This window comes from Hyla sarda (genome assembly GCF_029499605.1).
Source record: "Hyla sarda isolate aHylSar1 chromosome 1 unlocalized genomic scaffold, aHylSar1.hap1 SUPER_1_unloc_5, whole genome shotgun sequence".
NCBI classification, from domain to species: domain Eukaryota; kingdom Metazoa; phylum Chordata; class Amphibia; order Anura; family Hylidae; genus Hyla; species Hyla sarda.
Window position 1 is genome coordinate 522,110 of NW_026607591.1, and position 18,549 is coordinate 540,658.

The 18,549-nt window shown below is 45.6% G+C and overlaps 2 protein-coding genes across 2 annotated transcripts in view; one reads left to right on the top strand and one right to left on the bottom strand.

Annotated features, from left to right (window-relative positions):
• Window positions 1-18,549, top strand: part of LOC130298217 (oocyte zinc finger protein XlCOF22-like) — a 300,794-nt gene that overhangs the window by 268,305 nt on the left and 13,940 nt on the right. The window lies entirely within an intron of this gene.
• LOC130298216 (zinc finger protein 84-like) overlaps window positions 1-18,549 on the bottom strand; it is a 111,191-nt gene that overhangs the window by 88,127 nt on the left and 4,515 nt on the right. The window contains exon 6 of the mRNA XM_056551130.1: window positions 15,663-17,082. Coding sequence (XP_056407105.1) covers window positions 15,663-17,082 — 1,420 coding nt within the window. The remainder of the gene's footprint in view (window positions 1-15,662; window positions 17,083-18,549) is intronic.

Genomic DNA, 18,549 nt, shown 5'->3' on the forward strand with positions numbered 1-18,549 from the left:
TGATCCTTTACATTGATCATTGTTATCCCATAGAATAACATTGATCAATGATTCTGCCGCTTGACTGCTCATGCCTGGATCTCAGGCACTGAGCAGTCATTTGGCAATCAGACACGTAGGAGGAAGGTAGGGACCCTCTTCGTGTCCTCCAGCTGTTCGGGACACCGTGATTTTGCCACAGTGGTCCCGAAAAACCCACTGAGCTGCTGGGAGTAGTTTAGTTTCACTTCAGACACAACAATCAACTTTAAACGCTGCGTCTAAAGGGTTAATAGCGCGCGACCCGCTATGACGCCCTGTATCGTTAAGGGGGTACTCTGGTGGAAAACTTTTTTTTTTATATATAAATCAACTGGTGCCAGAAAGTTAAACAGATTTGTAAATTACTTCTATTAAAAATTCTTAATCCTTCCAATACTTATTAGCGGCTGTATACTATAGATGAAATTATTTTCTTTTTGGATTTCTTTCCAGTCTGACCACAGTGCTCTCTGCTGACACCTCTGTCCATTTTAGGAACGGTCCAGAGCAGGAGAGGTTTGCTATGGGGTTTTGTTCTTGCTCTGGACAGTTCCTGACATGGACAGAGGTGTCAGCAGAGAGAACTGTGGTCAGACAGAAAAGAAATCCAAAAAGAAAAGAACTTCCTCTGTAGTATACACTGGAGTACTGGAAGGGTTAAGATTTTTTAATAGAAGTAATTTACAAACCTGTTTAACTTTCTGGCACCAGGTAATGTAAAATGATAATTTTTCCACCAGAGTACCCCTTTAACCCCTTAAGGACGCAGGTTTTTTTCCGTTTTTGCACTTTAATTTTTTTCCACATCACCTTCTAAAAATCATAACGCTTTCAATTTTACACCTAAAATTCCACGTTATGGATTATTTTTTGCGCCACGAATTCTACTTTGTATTGACATTAGTCATTTTACCAAAAAATCCACAGTAAAACAAAAAAAATAATTGTGTGACAAAATTGAAAAAAATTTTGTAACTTTTAGGGGCTTCCGTTTCTACGTAGTACAATATTCAGTAAAAATGACCCCTTCCCTTTATTCTGTAGGTCCATACAGTTATAATGATCCCTACTTATATACAGTCATGGCCATAAGTGTTGTCCCCCCTGAAATGTTTCTAGAAAATGAAGTATTTCTCACAGAAAAGGATTGCAGTAACACATGTTTTGCTATACACATGTTTATTCCCTTTGTGTATATTTATATATATATATAGATCTCCTCTCCACTATATATATATATAGATCTCCTCTCCTCTGTATATATATATATATAGATCTCCTCTCCTCTGTATATATATATTGCAGTAACACAGGTTTTGCTATACACATGTTTATTCCCTTTGTGTGTATATATATATAGATCTCCTCTCCTCTGTATATATATATATATATATAGATCTCCTCTCCTCTGTATATATATATATATATATATAGATCTCCTCTCCTCTGTATATATATATATATATATATCTATCTATCTCCTCTCCTCTGTGTATATATATATATATATATATATATATATATATATATATATATATATTGCAGTAACACATGTTTTGCTATACACATGTTTATTCCCTTTGTGTGTATTGGAACTAAACCAAAAAAGGGAGGAACAAAAGCAAATTGGTCATAATGTCACCAAACTCCAAAAATGGGCTGGACAAAATTATTGGCACCCTTTCTAAATTGTGGATAAATTATTTCAAGCATGTGATGCTCCTTTAAACTCACCTGGGGCAAGTAACAGGTGTAGGCAATATATAAATCATAACTGAAAGCAGATAAAAAGGAGAGAAGTTCACTTAGTCTTTGCATTGTGTGTCTGTGTGTGCCACACTAAGCATGGACAACAGAAAGAGGAGAAGAGAACTGTCTGAGAACCAAAATTGTGGAAAAATATCAACAATCTCAAGGTTACAAGTCCATCTCCAGAGATCTAGATTTGCCTTTGTCCACAGTGCGCAACATTATCAAGAAATTTGCAACCCATGGCACTTTAGCTAATCTGCCTGGATGTGGGTGGAAGAAAAAAAATTGATGAAAGGTGTCAACACAGGATCGTCCGGATGGTGGATAAGCAGCCCCAAACAAGTTCCAAAGATATTCAAGCTCTTCTGCAGGCTCAGGGAGCAGTGTCAGCGCAAACTATCCGTCGACATTTAAATGAAATGAAACGTTATGGCAGGAGACCCAGGAGGACCCCACTATGGAGGAGACCCAGGAGGACCCCACTATGGCAGGAGACCCAGGAGGACCCCACTATGGAGGAGACCCAGGAGGACCCCACTGCTGACACAGAGACAGAAAATAGCAAGACCACATTTTGCCAAAATGAACTTAAGTAACCAAAATCCTTCTGGGAAAACGTCTTGTGGACAGATGAGACCAAGATAGAGCTTTTTGGTAAAGCACATCATTCTACTGTTTACCGAAAAGGGAATGAGGCCTACAAAGAAAAGAACACAGTACCTACAGTGAAATATGGTGGAGGTCAATGATGTTTTGGGTTGTTTTGCTGCCTCTGGCACTGGGGGCCTTGAATGTGTACAAGACATCATGAAATCTGAGGATTACCAACGAATTTTGGGTCGCACTGTACAGCCCAGTGTCAGAAAGCTGGGTTTGCATCCGAGATCTTGAGTCTTCCAGCAGGACAATGACCCCAAACATACATCAAAAAGCCCCAGAAATGGATGACGACAAAGCGCTGGAGAGTTCTGAAGTGTCAGCAAAGAGTCCAGATCTAAATCCCATTGATCACCTGTGGAGAGATCTTAAAATTGCTGTTGGGAAAAGGCGCCTTCCAATAAGAGACCTGGAGCAGTTTGTAAAGGAAGAGTGGTCCAACATTCCGGCTGAGAGGTGTAAGAAGCTTATTGATGGTTATAGGAAGCCACTGATTTCACTTATTTTTTCCAAAGGATGTGCAACCAAATATTAAGTTACGGGTGCTAATAATTTTGTCCAGACCATTTTTGGAGTTTGGTGACATTATGTCCAATTTGCTTTTTTTTCCTCCTTTTTTTGTTTGGTTCCAATACACACAAAGGGAATAAACATGTGTATAGCAAAACATGTGTTACTGCAATCCTTTCCTGCGAGAAAAAAAATCATAACTACATGCAGGAGAATTTATACGTTTATAATTATCATATTCTTATCCCTATAACTTTATTTTTCCGCGTACAGGGAGATCATTGATCTGAAGTTTTTATCGGGACCATTTTTGTTTTGATTGGACTTTTTGATCGGTTTTTATTAATTTTTTTGTGCTATAAAAAGTGACCAAAAAAACGCTATTTCTGATTTTTTTTTTGCGTGTATGCGATTGACCATGCGGTTTAATTAACGATTTATTTTTATAGTTAAAGCATTTCCGCACGCAGCGATACCACATGGAAAAAGGGGGGTGATTCTTACTTCTATTAGGGAAGGGGTTAATTCATCATTAGTAACTTTTTTTTTTGCTATATTATAACCCCCTCTAGTGGCTATAACATGCATTACATTAATTCCTAATACTGATCATCAGCATAGAACTACATGCGGATGATCAGTGTTATCGGGGCTTGACTTCTCCTGACTAGATCTCAGGCATGGAAAAGTCAATCATCAATCGGACGCACCGGAGGCAGGTAAGGGACCCACCGCTCGCGTCCTAGCTGATTGGGACATCGCGATTTGACTGACCTGCCGGGATTTTTTCAACTTTATACACGGCGATCAACCGTGTCTAAAGGGTTAATAGCATGTGGCACAACGATCAGTGCCGCACGCTATTAGCCCAGGGTCCCGGCTTTCATTAGACGCCGGGACCGACCTACTATGATGCGGGGTCATGGCGTAACTCAGCGTTATAGACCGGGAGCGGGCACAGGGCATAAGAGGTTAAGGGTACGGTTCCACATACCGCTTACCCAAACTCACTGCACACACAGAGCTGCCGCCAGAAAGCCCTATGTGTATGGTGATCGGGGATAATGCAGCAGATTTAGCGCAGTGTGAAATAGGCTGTGTAAGCGGTATGTGGGACTGTAACCTTAAGATGTATTCGATATGTTAAATGGTTCATACTTTAAATAAAAATCTTCTTCCCATTATAGTCTATGGACATTCCATTTTGTCATTCACCTTTGCATTCTATAATAAACAGCTATAACCCCAGGTAATTTTAATCTTACAATGTGCTACTCTACCTGGGGACACTTGTGGTAAAGGCTAATTTCCTAAATAACACAGATTTACATGTAAATGAGCTCATATTTCCTTCCCATTATAGTCTAGGGCAGTGTTTCCCAACCTTTTTCGGGTCGGGGCAAACCTCGGAAATTTTTTTTTCCTCGGGGCACCGCTACCGAGGTTGACAAGCAAGAAAAGAAAAAAAAGGAAAAAACGATAAAAAACGCAATGCACTATATCTATTTATGTAGTTTAAAGTGCTGCTTTATACAGCAACTCACCAATGACGTCTTCTCTAATTTGCATTGTTGCCTTCTCTTCTCCATCTGGTCTGGGCCATCATCACGATTTCTTCCACACACAATTCTTCACCTTTAAACCTGCAAAACAAATCTATTAGGCGCCAAACTTTTTTTTTTCTTTTTTTTACATGGGTGACAGAGGGGTGTAGAATAGTGGACATGGGTGACAGAGGGGTGGACATGGGTGACAGAGGGGTTTAGAGGGGTGTAGAGGAGCGTACATGGGTGACGGAGGGGTGGACATGGGTGACAGAGGGGTGTAGAGGAGCGTACATGGGTGACAGGGGTATAGAGGAGCGTACATGGGTGACAGGGGTGTAGATGAGCGTACATGGGTGACAGATGGGTGTAGAGGAGTGTACATGGGTGACAGAGGGGTGTAGAGGAGTGTACATGGGTGACAGGGGGGTATAGAGGAGTGTCCATGGGTGACAGATGGATGTACATGGGTGACAGAGGGGTGTAGAGGAGTGTACATGGGTGACAGATGGGTGTACATGGGTGACAGAGGGGTATAGAGGACTGTACATGAGTGACAGAGGGGTATAGAGGAGTGTACATGGGTGACAGATGGGTGTACATGGGTGACAGAGGGGTGTAGAGGAGTGTACATGGGTGACAGAGGGGTGTAGAGGAGTGTACATGGGTGACAGATGGGTGTACATGGGTGACAGAGGGGTGTAGAGGAGTGTACATAGGTGACAGAGGGGTGTAGAGGAGTGTACATGGCTGACAGGGGTGTACATGGGTGACAGAGGGGTATAGAGGACTGTACATGAGTGACAGAGGGGTATAGAGGAGTGTACATGGGTGACAGAGGGGTGTACATGGGTGACAGAGGGGTATAGAGGACTGTACATGAGTGACAGAGGGGTATAGAGGAGTGTACATGGGTGACAGATGGGTGTACATGGGTGACAGAGGGGTGTAGAGGAGTGTACATGGGTGACAGAGGGGTGTAGAGGAGTGTACATGGCTGACAGGGGTGTAGAGGAGCATACATGGGTGAAAGGGGTGTAGAGGAATGTACAAAGGGGTGTATATGAGTGTACATGGGTGACAGGGGTGTAGAGGAGTGGACAGATGGGTGTAGAGGAGTGTACATGAGTGACAGAGGGGTGTAGAGGAGTGTACATGAGTGACAGAGGGGTATAGAGGAGTGTACATGAGTGACAGAGGGGTAAAGAGGAGTGTACATGGGTGACAGATGGGTGTACATGGGTGACAGAGGGGTGTAAAGGAGTGTACATGGGTGACAGAGGGGTGTAGAGGAGTGTACATGGGTGACAGAGGGGTGTAGAGGAGTGTACATGGGTGACAGAGGGGTATAGAGGGTTGTACATGGGTGACAGAGGGGTGTAGAGGAGTGTACATGGGTGACAAAGGGGTATAGAGGAGTGTACATGGGTGACAGGGGGGTGCAGAAGAGTGTACATGGGTGACAGGGGTGTAGAGGAGCATACATGGGTGAAAGGGGTGTAGAGGAGCGTATATGGGTGACAGGGGTGTAGAGGAGTGTACAGAGTGGTGTTGAGGAGTGTACAAAGGGGTGTAGAGGAGTGTATATGGGTAACAGGGGTGTAGAGTAGTGTACATGTGTGACAAATGGGTGTAGAGGAGTGTACATGGGTGACAGAGGGGTATAGAGGAGTGTACATGGGTGACAGAGGGGTATAGAGGAGTGTACATGGGTGACAGAGGGTGTAGAGGAGCATACATGGGTGAAAGGGGTGTAGAGGAATGTACAAAGGGGTGTATAGGAGCGTACATGGGTGACAGGGGTGTAGAGGAGTGTACATGAGTGACAGAGGGGTGTAGAGGAGTGTACATGAATGACAGAGGGGTGTAGAGGAGTGTACATGGGTGACAGAGGGGTATAGAGGAGTGTACATGGGTGACAGAGGGGTGTACATGGGTGACAGAGGGGTGTAAAGGAGTGTACATGGGTGACAGAGGGGTGTAGTTGAGTGTACATGGATGACAGAGGGGTATAGAGGAGTGTACATGGGTGACAGAGGGGTGTTGAGAAGTGTACATGGGTGACAGAGGGGTGTTGAGAAGTGTACATGGGTGACAGATGGGTGTACATGGGTGACAGAGGGGTGTAGAGGAGTGTACATGGGTGACAGAGGGGTGTAGAGGAGTGTACAGAGGGGTGTAGGGAGGTGTACAAGGGTGATAGATGGGTGTAGAAGAGTGAACATGGGTGACGGGGGCATAGGGGTGACAGAGGGGTGGACAGGGGGTGGACATGGGTGACAGGAGGGTGGACAGGGGGTCAGAGGGGTGGACAAGGGGGTAAAAGAGGGACAGGAGTGACAGAGGGGTGGACTGGGGTAACAAAGGGACAGATGGGTGAACAGGAGGGTGGACATGGGTGACAGAGTAGACAACGGGGGTAGACAGGGGGGTAAACATGAGTGACAGGGATGGACAGGGGAGTGGACAAGGCAGACGTGGATGACAGGAGGGTGGACATGGGTGAGAGGGGGGGTGGACATGGGTGACGGGGATGATAGGTGGGGGGACATTTGTTAGTGCGGGTAGACATGAGTGATGGGGGGTGGACATGGGTGACAGGAAGGTGAACATGGGTGACATGGGTGACTGGGGGGATGGACATGGGTGACAGGGAAGGGTGGACATGGGTGACAGGGAAGGGTGGACATGGGTGACAGGGAAGGGTGGACATGGGTGACAAGGATGTGGTCAGAGGGGTGGACATGGGTGACAAGGATGTGGTCAGAGGGGTGGACAATGGAGGGTGAACATGGGTGACAGGGATGGGCAGGGGTGACAGAGGGTTGGATGGGGGTGGACATGGATGACAGGAGAGTGGCCATGGGAGACAGGGGGTCAGAGGGGTGGACAAGGGTGACAAAGGGACAGATGGGTGAACAGGAGGGTGGACATGGGTGACAGGGTAGACTACAGGGGTAGACGGGGGGGGGGGTAAACATGAATGACAGGGTTGGACAGGGGAGTGGACAAGGCAGACATGGATGACAGGAGGGTGGACATGGGTGAGAGGGGAGGTGGACATGGGTGACGGGGATGACAGGTGGGGGGACATGTGTGAGAGGGGGTGGACATGAGTGACGGGGGGGTGGACATGAGTGACAGGGAGGGTGGACATGGGTGACAGGGAGGGTGGACATGGGTGACAGGGAGGATGGACATGGGTGACGGGGGGGGGTGGACATGGGTGACGGGGGGGTGGACATGGGTGACAGGGGGGGTGGACATGGGTGACAGGGGGGGGGTGGACATGGGTGACAGGGGGGGGTGGACATGGGTGACAGGGGGGGGGGTGGACATGGGTGACAGGGGGGGGGTGGACATGGGTGACGGGGGGGTGGACATGGGTGACAGGGGGGGGTGGACATGGGTGACAGGGGGGGTGGACATGGGTGACAGGGGGTCAGAGGGGTGGACATGGGGGTAAAAGAGGGACATGAGTGACAGAGAGGGGTGGACTGGGGTGACAAAGGGACAGATGGGTGAACAGGAGGGTGGACATGGGTGACAGGGTAGACTACGGGGGTAGACGGGGGTAAACATGAGTGACAGGGATGGACAGGGGGGTGGACAAGGCAGACATGGATGACAGGAGGGTGGACATGGGTGAGAGGGGAGGTGGACATGGGTGACTGGGATGATAGGTGGGGGGGACATGTGTGAGAGGGGGTGGACATGGGTGACATGAAGGTGAACATGGGTGACAGGGAGGGTGGACATGGGTGACAGGGTAGACTGGGGAGTGGACAAGGCAGACATGGATGACAGGAGGGTGGAAATGGGTGACGGGGATGATAGGTGGGGGGACATGTGTGAGAGGGGGTGGACATGAGTGACGGGGAGGGTGGACATGGGTGACAGGGGGAGGGTGGACATGGGTGACAGGGGGAGGGTGGACATGGGTGACAGGGGGAGGGAGGACATGGGTGACAGGGGGAGGGAGGACATGGGTGACAGGGGGAGGGAGGACATGGGTGACAGGGGGGTGGACATGGGTGACAGGGGGAGGGTGGACATGGGTGACAGGGGGAGGGTGGACATGGGTGACAGGGGGAGGGTGGACATGGGTGACAGGGGGAGGGTGGACATGGGTGACGGGGGGTGGACATGGGTGACAGGGGGGGTGGACATGGGTGACAGGGGGAGGTGGACATGGGTGACAGGGGGAGGTGGACATGGGTGACAGGGGGAGGTGGACATGGGTGACAGGGTGGGATTACATGGGTGACAGGGTGGGATTACATAGTTACATAGTTACATAGTTAGTACGGTCGAAAAAAGACATATGTCCATCAAGTTCAACCAGGGAATTAAGGGGTAGGGGTGTGGCGCGATATTGGGGAAGGGATGAGATTTTATATTTCTTCATAAGCATTAATGTTATTTTGTTCCAGGAATGTATCTAATCCCGTTTTAAAGCTGTTAATTGTTCCTGCTGTGACCAGTTCCTGAGGTAGACCGTTCCATAAATTCACAGTCCTCACGGTAAAGAAGGCGTGTCGCCCCTTGAGACTAAACTTTTTCTTCTCCAGACGGAGGGAGTGCCCCCTCGTCCTTTGGGGGGGTTTAACTTGGAACAGTTTTTCTCCATATTTTTTGTATGGGCCATTAATATACTTATATACGTTTATCATATCCCCCCCTTAAACGTCTCTTCTCAAGACTAAACAATTGTAACTCCTTTAATCGCTCCTCATAGCTAAGATGTTCCATGCCCCATATTAGTTTAGTCGCGCGTCTCTGCACCCTTTCCAACTCCGCAGTGTCCCTTTTATGGACAGGTGCCCAAAACTGAACAGCATATTCCAGGTGAGGCCGTACCAATGCTTTATAAAGGGGGAGTATTATGTCCCTGCCCCTCGAGTCCATACCTCTTTTTATACATGACAATATCCTGCCGGCCTTGGAAGCAACAGCCTGACATTGTGCTATTCTGTAGTCTGTGATCTACAAGTCACCCAGATCCTTCTCTACCAGTGACTCTGACAGTTTAATCCCCCCTAAGACATACGACGTATGCAGGTTATTAGTATACACAGCCCCCCCTCTATTTACACAGCCCCCCTAAGACATACGACGCATGCATGTTACTAGTACCCAGATGCATAACTTTACATTTATCCACATTGAACCTCATTTGCCAAGTGGATGCCCAGACACTTAGTCTATCCAAGTCATCTTGTAACTTATGCACATCCTCTATAGACTGTACCGTGCTACAAAGCTTGGTGTCATCTGCAAAGATAGAAACAGAGCTGTTATTACCATCCTCTATATACACAGCCCCCCTCTATATACACAGCCCCCCTCTATATACACAGCCCCCCTCTATATACAGAGCTGTTATTACCATCCTCTATATATACACAGCCCCCTCTATATACACAGCCCCCCTCTATATACAGAGCTGTTAATACCATCCTCTATATCATTGATAAATAAATTAAACAACAGTGGGCCCAGTACTGAACCTTGGGGTACACCACTAATAACCGGGGACCAATCAGAGTACGAATCATTGACCACCACTCTCTGGGTACGATCCATGATCAGTGTTCACTCCAGTTACAAACTAAAATTTCCAAACCCAAAGACCTTAACTTACCTGTCAGACGTCTATGAGGGACAGTATCAAACGCTTTAGCAAAATCCAGAAACACTATATCCACAGCCATTCCTCTATATACACAGCCCCCCCCTCTATATACACAGCCCCCCCCTCTATATACACAGCCCCCCCTCTATATACACAGCCCCCCTCTATATACACAGCCATTCCTCTGTCAAGGCTTCTACTCACCTCTTCATAAAAGCAAATTAGATTGGTTTGACAACTTCTATCCTTAGTAAACCCATGCTGGCTATCACTTATAATACAATTATCCCCTATGTATTCCTGTATGTAATCCCTTATAAGTCCTTCAAACAATTTACCCACAATGCACGTTAAACTTACCGGTCTATAGTTTCCTGGGGAAGACCTAGAGCCCTTTTTGAAGATTGGCACCACATTCGCCTTGCGCCAGTCCCTTGGCACAATACCAGACACCAGAGAATCTCTAAATATCATGAACAGGGGTACAGATATTACTGAACTTACCTCTCTAAGAACTCTTGGGTGTAGTCCATCCGGCCCTGGGGATTTGCTTACATTTATATCACTTAACTTACCTTGTACCATCTCTACATTAAGCCAGTTCAGTACATTACATGATGTGTTACCAGCACTGACCTGTACATGATGTGTTACCAGCACTGACCTGTACATGATGTGTTACCAGCACTGACCTGGCCAATGTCAGCTCCTTCTTCCATAGTGTATACAGAACTAAAGAACCCATTCAGTAGCTCCGCCTTCTCTTGATCGCCTGTGACAACCTCCCCATTATCATTATTAAGGGGTCCTACATGATCTGTCCTTGTTTTTTTTGCATTTATATATCTAAAAAAATATTTAGGATTAGTTTTGCTTTTTTTGGCCACCTGTCTCTCATTTTGAATTTTTGCTGTTTTTATTACATTTTTACAGATTTTATTAAGCTCCTTGTACTGTTTAAATGTTATAGCTGACCCATCAGATTTGTATTTTTTGAAGGCTATTTTTTTGTTGTTTATTGCTCTTTTAACCTCATGTGTCAGCCATGTAGGATTTAGTTTTAATCGTTTATATTTGTTCCCCTTTGGTATATATTTAGCTGTATAGTTATTTAGAGTTGATTTAAAGATGTCCCATTTCCCTTCTGTATCAGTATTTGAGAACACCTCCCCCCAGTCTATGTCCTGTAGTGCAGCCCTCAGCCCAGGGAAATTTGCCTTTTTAAAGTTATATGTTTTTGCTTTCCCCGCCTGTCTTTGTTTTCTACATTTTAAGTGAAAAGTAACTATATTGTGGTCGCTATTACCAAGGTTTTCCCGCACAGTTACATTACCAACCAGCTCTGCGTTGTTGGAATTGATCAGATCCAACAAGGCATCACTTCTTGTTGGGTCCTCCACAAACTGGCCCATAAAATTATCCTGCAATAAATTTAGGAATTGTCGCCCCTTTGTAGTTTTAGCCAACCCCGGACCCCAATCTATATCTGGATAGTTAAAATCTCCCATTATTACCACTGTACCTGCCCGGGCGGCCCTCTCTATTTGTTTATGAAGCCGAACTTCTATCTCTTCAGTGATATTAGGGGGTCTGTAGATTACACCAAATACTATTTTTTCAGTATTTCCCTCCTTTTGTAATTCTACCCACAGTGATTCCACCTCCTCAGAATCATCACACACTATGGCATCGTTCACACTGACTTTCATACCACTTCTTACATACAGACAGACTCCACCACCTTTTCTGTTCATTCTATCCTTGCGAAACAATGTAAACCCCTGCAGATTAACAGCCCAGTCATGCGAGGAGTCCAGCCATGTCTCAGTGACCCCAACTATATCACCAGCCATGTCTCAGTGACCCCAACTATATCACCAGCCATGTCTCAGTGACCCCAACTATATCACCAGCCATGTCTCAGTGACCCCAACTATATCAATATGTTCCTCCAGTATCAAGGCCTCAAGCTCCCCCATTTTATTTGCTAGGCTTCTGGCATTTGTGAACATACACTTTACATTTCCATCCTTTATGTTATTGGGGTTAATGGGATTCAAGGGTGTAAGTTTTATTTTTCTATGAAGCTTATTCCTATTAACTATTCTAACCCCTCCCTCCGCTCCACCCCCAGGTACATTACTAAGTCCCCCCCTCTATCTACACTATCTTCCCCCTCTTTGCTGTAGGTTCCCTCCCCCCAAGTCCCTAGTTTAAACACTCCTCCACCCTTCTAGCCATCTTCTCCCCACGCACAGCTGCACCCTCCCCATTGAGGTGCAGCCCGTCCCTACGGTAGAGCCGGTAACCGACAGCGAAGTCAGCCCAGTTCTCCATGAACCCAAACCCTTCCTTCCTACACCAGCTTCTGAGCCACTTGTTTACCTCCCTGATCTCCCGCTGCCTCTCTGGTGCGGCTCGTGGTACTGGTAGTATTTCAGAAAAGACTACCTTGGAGGTCCTTGCCTTAAGCTTGCGGCCTAAGTCCCTGAAATAATTTTTAAGGACACTCCACCTACCTCTTACTTTGTCATTGGTGCCAATATGTACCATGACTGCTGGGTCCTCTCCAGCCCCGCCCAACAACCTGTCAACCCGATCCGCGATGTGCCGAACTCGTGCGCCAGGCAGACAACACACTGTTCGGCGATCCCGGTCTTTGTGACAGATTGCCCTGTCTGTCCCCCTAATAATTGAGTCCCCCACCACTAGTACCTGTCTGGCCTGCCCTGTACTCCTCCCTCCCTCCTTACTGGAGCAGACACCCCCCTGGTGGTCAGAGGCGGTATCCTGCTGCAGTTCTGCTAGCTCTGTAATGGCATCCCCCTCATCTGCCAAGCGGGCAAACTTGTTGGGGTGTGCCAGTTCAGGACTAGCCTCCCTGACACTTTTTCCCCTACCCCTCTTTCTAACTGTAACCCAGCTAACTGCCTGACTGTCCTGCAACTCCGTCCCACTGTCCTCCCCCACCTCTACTCCCGAGAGTGCCTGCTCAGTGAGCACGAGACTCCTCTCCATGTTGTTAATGCTTCTCATTGTTGCCAGTCGCCCCTCTAGATGCAGGATCTGGGCTTCCAAACGGACAACTAGCACACATCTCGCACAACAATATGCACCTCACACTGTTGTTCAAGGATTGTATACATTGAACAGGATGTACATTGGACTGCATTTTCCAACATGGAGGCCATCTAGTTATGGGGATTTCACAAATGTATAGGAAAAAACAGACAGTCAAAATTACACTTAAAATTTTTTGTAGACCTTGTGGGTTCAAAAATTAAAACTCACAGCGATCTCAACCTCCTGCTTTCAAACTCCAGTTTTTGAAACTCCTCTTTCACGCCCCCTCTTACACAACAACACTCAGAAAGAGCAAGCTCTCAATAAGAGTCCCAAGCTAAGATTTATACACCTGTGCCCAATCTACTCCTCCTCCCCCTAGAGGTGGAACAGAGAAAAAAAAAAAAATATGAAAAAGGGTGTTTAAACTCTAACAGTTATCCCACTATGTGCAAAAGAGAAAAACTTACCCAAAATGGGTGACAGGGTGGGATTACATGGGTGACAGGGGGGGGGAGGGTGATAGAGATGGACAGGGAGGTGGACAAGGCGGACATGGCTGAGAGGGGGGGGGGTTGACAGGGGGAGGCAGACATGGCTGACAGGGGGGGGACAGAGGGTGGACTTGGGTGATGGTGGGGGGTTTAGACAGGGTTGAGAAGGTGAACTGAGGGGTGGAAAGGGTACGGTACCTTAAGCAAGCCGGCCCGCGCAGCTTGCAGTTCCACAGCAGGCACGGGAGTCCGGCGCAGGTGCAGCTCGTTCCGCCCCAGGCAGGGACCCATTTTCGGCTCCCCCTAAGGGAGAGGGGGACGGAAGGAGACGGAGGGTGAAGGAGGGGGACGCTGGGGACACAGGGAACAGAGGAGGAATGATGGGGAACACAGGGGACGCGGGAGACGGAGGGGAACACAGGAGACGGGAGGAGATGCAGGGGGACGCTGTGCGCGCAGTGCGCACGCAGACTTCCCTTCCCCCCTGAGCCGTCAGGCCGGGGCGGGACATTTAAAAAAAAAATTATAATAAAAAATAAAAAAATCACGGCAAAATCCCGCGGCACCACGGGCAGTGCTGAACCGCGGTTGGGAATTACTGGTCTAGGGACATTCCATCTTGTCATTCACCTTTGCATTCTATAATAAACAGCTATAATCCCAGGTCATTTCCATTTTACACTGTGCTGCACTGTCTGGGGGCACTTGTGGTAAATGATAATTTCATATGGTAAATGGTTTAGGCTCCAAATAAAATGTTCTTCCCATTATAGTCTATGGACATTCCATTCTACCATTCACCTAGTATTCCGTAGAAAACATCTGTAATCTTCATTCTCAATAATCGCACTGAACTCGCACAGTATGCCTGCTTAAGATTTATTGGATAATTCGCTCCGTGCCGGATGACTGGCGATACAGGGCGGAGGCTTGTGACGTCACGGCCACGCCCCCTCAATGTAAGTCTATGGGAGGGGGCCTGACTGCAGTCACGCCACCTCCCATAGACTTGCATTGAGGGGCGTGGCTGTGACATCATGAGGGGGGGCGTGGCGGTGACGTCACAAGCCTCCGACGCTGCAGCAGACATCCTAAACGAACACTGTGTGCAGCAGGGAGATCGCGGGGGAGTTTTTTTTGTAATAATATACGGCTTTATTGGGACAGGGACCATACGTTTTTATTTAGGACCTGAAGCTGCTTTCGTCTAATCGCTGTTATACTACACCACCATACATCTGTACTACAGCGCGGTATAATAATTGTCAGTGTTACCGAGGTCGGGCCTCATAGGCAACAGCGCCTGGTAGACCTGGAGGCCATGACTGGGGGAGCAAGACAGTTTAACCCTATAGATGCCACAATCAGTACTGACTGCGGCATCCATAGGGTTACACTGCCAAGACAGTCGGGAAAGTAATCCCGCCCAGGACATAAAAGTACATCACGGGGTGGTGAGGGGGTTGTGTCATCTATCCCCTGTATCTCAATAACAGGGACCCCAGTGTCCCCAGGTAGGGAGGAGGTACATTCACTATGGGAGCTGCAGAAACAGACGAGCACAGACTGAGGTGTCCAGTGATCGGACGCCACATGATCAGCAAGGATCGGGGATAACACAACCTTTCTAAAAGGGTCTCAGCAGGTGAAGCCCGGACCGTCCTGGAATTCTTCATCACTGGAATAAGTCCCTTCTCTGTGAGGTGTTTGGGTCTCCAGTAGCAGCTCCCCATGGATTATGCCTGTTGGGTCTTCTCCATGAGGAGCAGTGAATATCACAACCATATACCACACTCTTCTCCTACCATGTAAACTATAGTGATGACATCGCTGGATCGGTGACTACGTTCTAAAAGAAAACTTTTATTATCAATTGGGAACAAGTTTGGAGATGCAGTATATGATATATGTATAAATGTCAGATATCCTATGTACATGGTGAATATATAGATGTGAAATCTGCATCATTTATTGCTCTGAATTGGCTTCTCCCCTGTGTGAGTTCTTTGATGTTTAACAAGATTTGATTGCTGAGTAAAACATTTCCCACATTCTGCACATGAAAATGGCTTCTCCCCTGTGTGAGTTCTTTGATGTTTAACAAGATTTGATTGCTGAGTAAAACATTTCCCACATTCTGCACATGAAAATGGCTTCTCCCCTGTGTGAGTTCTTTGATGTCTAACAAGATTTGATTTCTCAGTAAAACATTTCCCACATTCTGAGCATGAAAATAGCTTCTCTCCTGTGTGAGTTTTTTTATGTCGAGTAACATCTCCTTTGAAAGTAAAACATTTCCCACATTCTGAGCATGAAAATGGCTTCTCCCCTGTGTGAGTTCTTTGATGTTTAACAATATTTGATTTCTTAGTAAAGCAGTTCCCACATTGTGAACATGAAAATGGCTTCTCCCCTGTGTGAGTTCTTTGATGTTGAACAAGACCTGATTTTTCAGTAAAACATTTCCCACATTCTGAACATGAAAATGGCTTCTCCCCTGTGTGTGTTCTTTGATGTTTAACAAGATTTGATTTTTCAGTATAATATTTACCACATTCTGAACATGAAAATGGCTTCTCTCCTGTGTGATGTCTTTGATGTACAAGAAGATTTGATTTAAAAGTAAAACATTTCCCACATTCTAAGCATGAAAATGGCCTCTCCCCTGTGTGAGTTCTTTGATGTTTAACAAGATGTGATTTTACAGTAAAAGATTTTCCACATTCTGAACATGAAAATGGCTTCTCTCCTGTGTGAGTTTTTTTATGTCGAGTAACATCTCCTTTGAAAGTAAAACATTTCCCACATTCTGAGCATGAAAATGGCTTCTCCCCTGTGTGAGTTCTTTGATGTTTAACAATATTTGATTTCTTAGTAAAACATTTCCCACATTGTGAACATGAAAATGGCTTCTCCCCTGTGTGAGTTCTTTGATGTTGAACAAGACATGAGTTTTCAGTAAAACATTTTCCACATTCTGAACATGAAAATGGCTTCTCCCCTGTGTGAGTTCTTTGATGTTGAACAAGAGCTGATTTCTGAATAAAACATTTACCACATTTTGGACATAAAAATGGTTTCTCTCCTGTGTGAATTTTCTGATGTTCAACAAGACTTGACTTCTTAATTAAACATTTCCCACATTCTGAGCATGAATATGGTTTCTTTCCTGTATGAGCTCGTTGATGTCCAACACCCCTTCTGTGACCTTTATTTTGCTGAACATCCTGTGATGACTGAGAAGACAGGACCTGTATATAAGGATGAGATGACAGATCTTGGCTGTGAAGGGCTGAGGGTGTATCTGGGATAATGGAATGTTCTTCATATGTATCTTGTGTGATATCATCATCTGCTTTATAATCTGAAGATATAAGATTCTCCTCTGATCTCCTGCTACAAGAATCTGCAGAGAATAACACAGATTATATAATTGAGTATTAACCTTATTTACATTTTTCCATCTAGAGTCACATGAGAGTTTGTTTTTTGTGGGACAAATTTTACTGTGAAATAGAAAACAAATTGTGGGATAAAATTAAATTGAAATAAAATACAATTTTGCAAATTTGGGATTTTTTCATCACCTACCATATAACGTGATGTCACAACTGACGTTATACTTATCCATCAGGTCAGTATCATCTTGTATAGTTTTCCTTATGCTTTAATTTAAAAAATACTTTAACCCCTTAAGGACTTTTTAAGGGTTTTTTCACTTTTTTTTCTTCCACCTCACCTTCTAAAAATCCGAACGCTTTCAGTTTTCTACCTACAGACCCATATGAGGTTGTTGTTGTTTTTTGCGCTACTAATTTTACGTTATAATGACGTCAATCATTTCACCACAAAATCTACGACGAAGGCAAAAACGAAATAAACACTATTTTGTAACATTTGGGGGCTTCCGTTTCTACGCAGCACTTTTCGGTAACAATGACACCTTACCTTTATTCTGTAGGTCCACACGGTATAAGGACACCCAACTTATATAGGTTTGATTTTGTTTTACTTCATTTAAAAAAAATTAGAACTTTTTGTATATAAATTAGCATGTTTAAAATTGTCCTCTTCTGACCCCTATAACTATTATTTTTCCGTATACAGGGTGTGTAAATTTTTATCTGTACCATTTTTTTAATGGGACTTTTTGTTCACTTTTTATAAATGTTTTTAGGGTGTACAAAGTGACCAAATATACAAAATTCTGGACTTTGGTATTTTGACCGTGCGGTTTTAAAAACGTTAAAAACATTTACACATGTGTCAATACCACATGTTTATTATTTGTTATATGGGAAAAGGGGGTGATTCAAACTTTTGTTAGGGAAGGGGTTAAATCATAGGGGACTATTATATACAATCCTTGATTACATACACTGAACAATACTGCAGCATAGCATTGATCAGTGTTATCAGTACTCCATTACTCCAGCCTGACATGGCGGACTGGAGCCTTGGAGAACCGATCGGATGGGAGGAGGCAGTTAAGGGCCCTCCCACCATCCTCTCAGCTGATCGGGACATCACGATTTTCCTGTGATGATCCCGATCAGCTCCACTAAGCTCCCTGCAGTGTATATTTAACCCTTCCAGTACTTATCTCTGCTGACACTTCAGTCCGGGTCAGGAACTGTCCAGAGCAGGAGAGGTTTGCTATGGGGATTTGTTCCTGCTCTGGACAGTTCCTGGCATGAACAGAGGTGTCAGCAGAGAGCACTGTGGTTAGACAGAAAGAACTACACAACTTCCTCTGAAGCATACAGCAGCTGAAAAGTACTGGAAGGGTTAAGATTTTTAAATTAAAATAATTTACAGATCTGTATAACTTTCTGACATCAGTTGATTTTATCAATTTTTTCCCCTCCGGAGT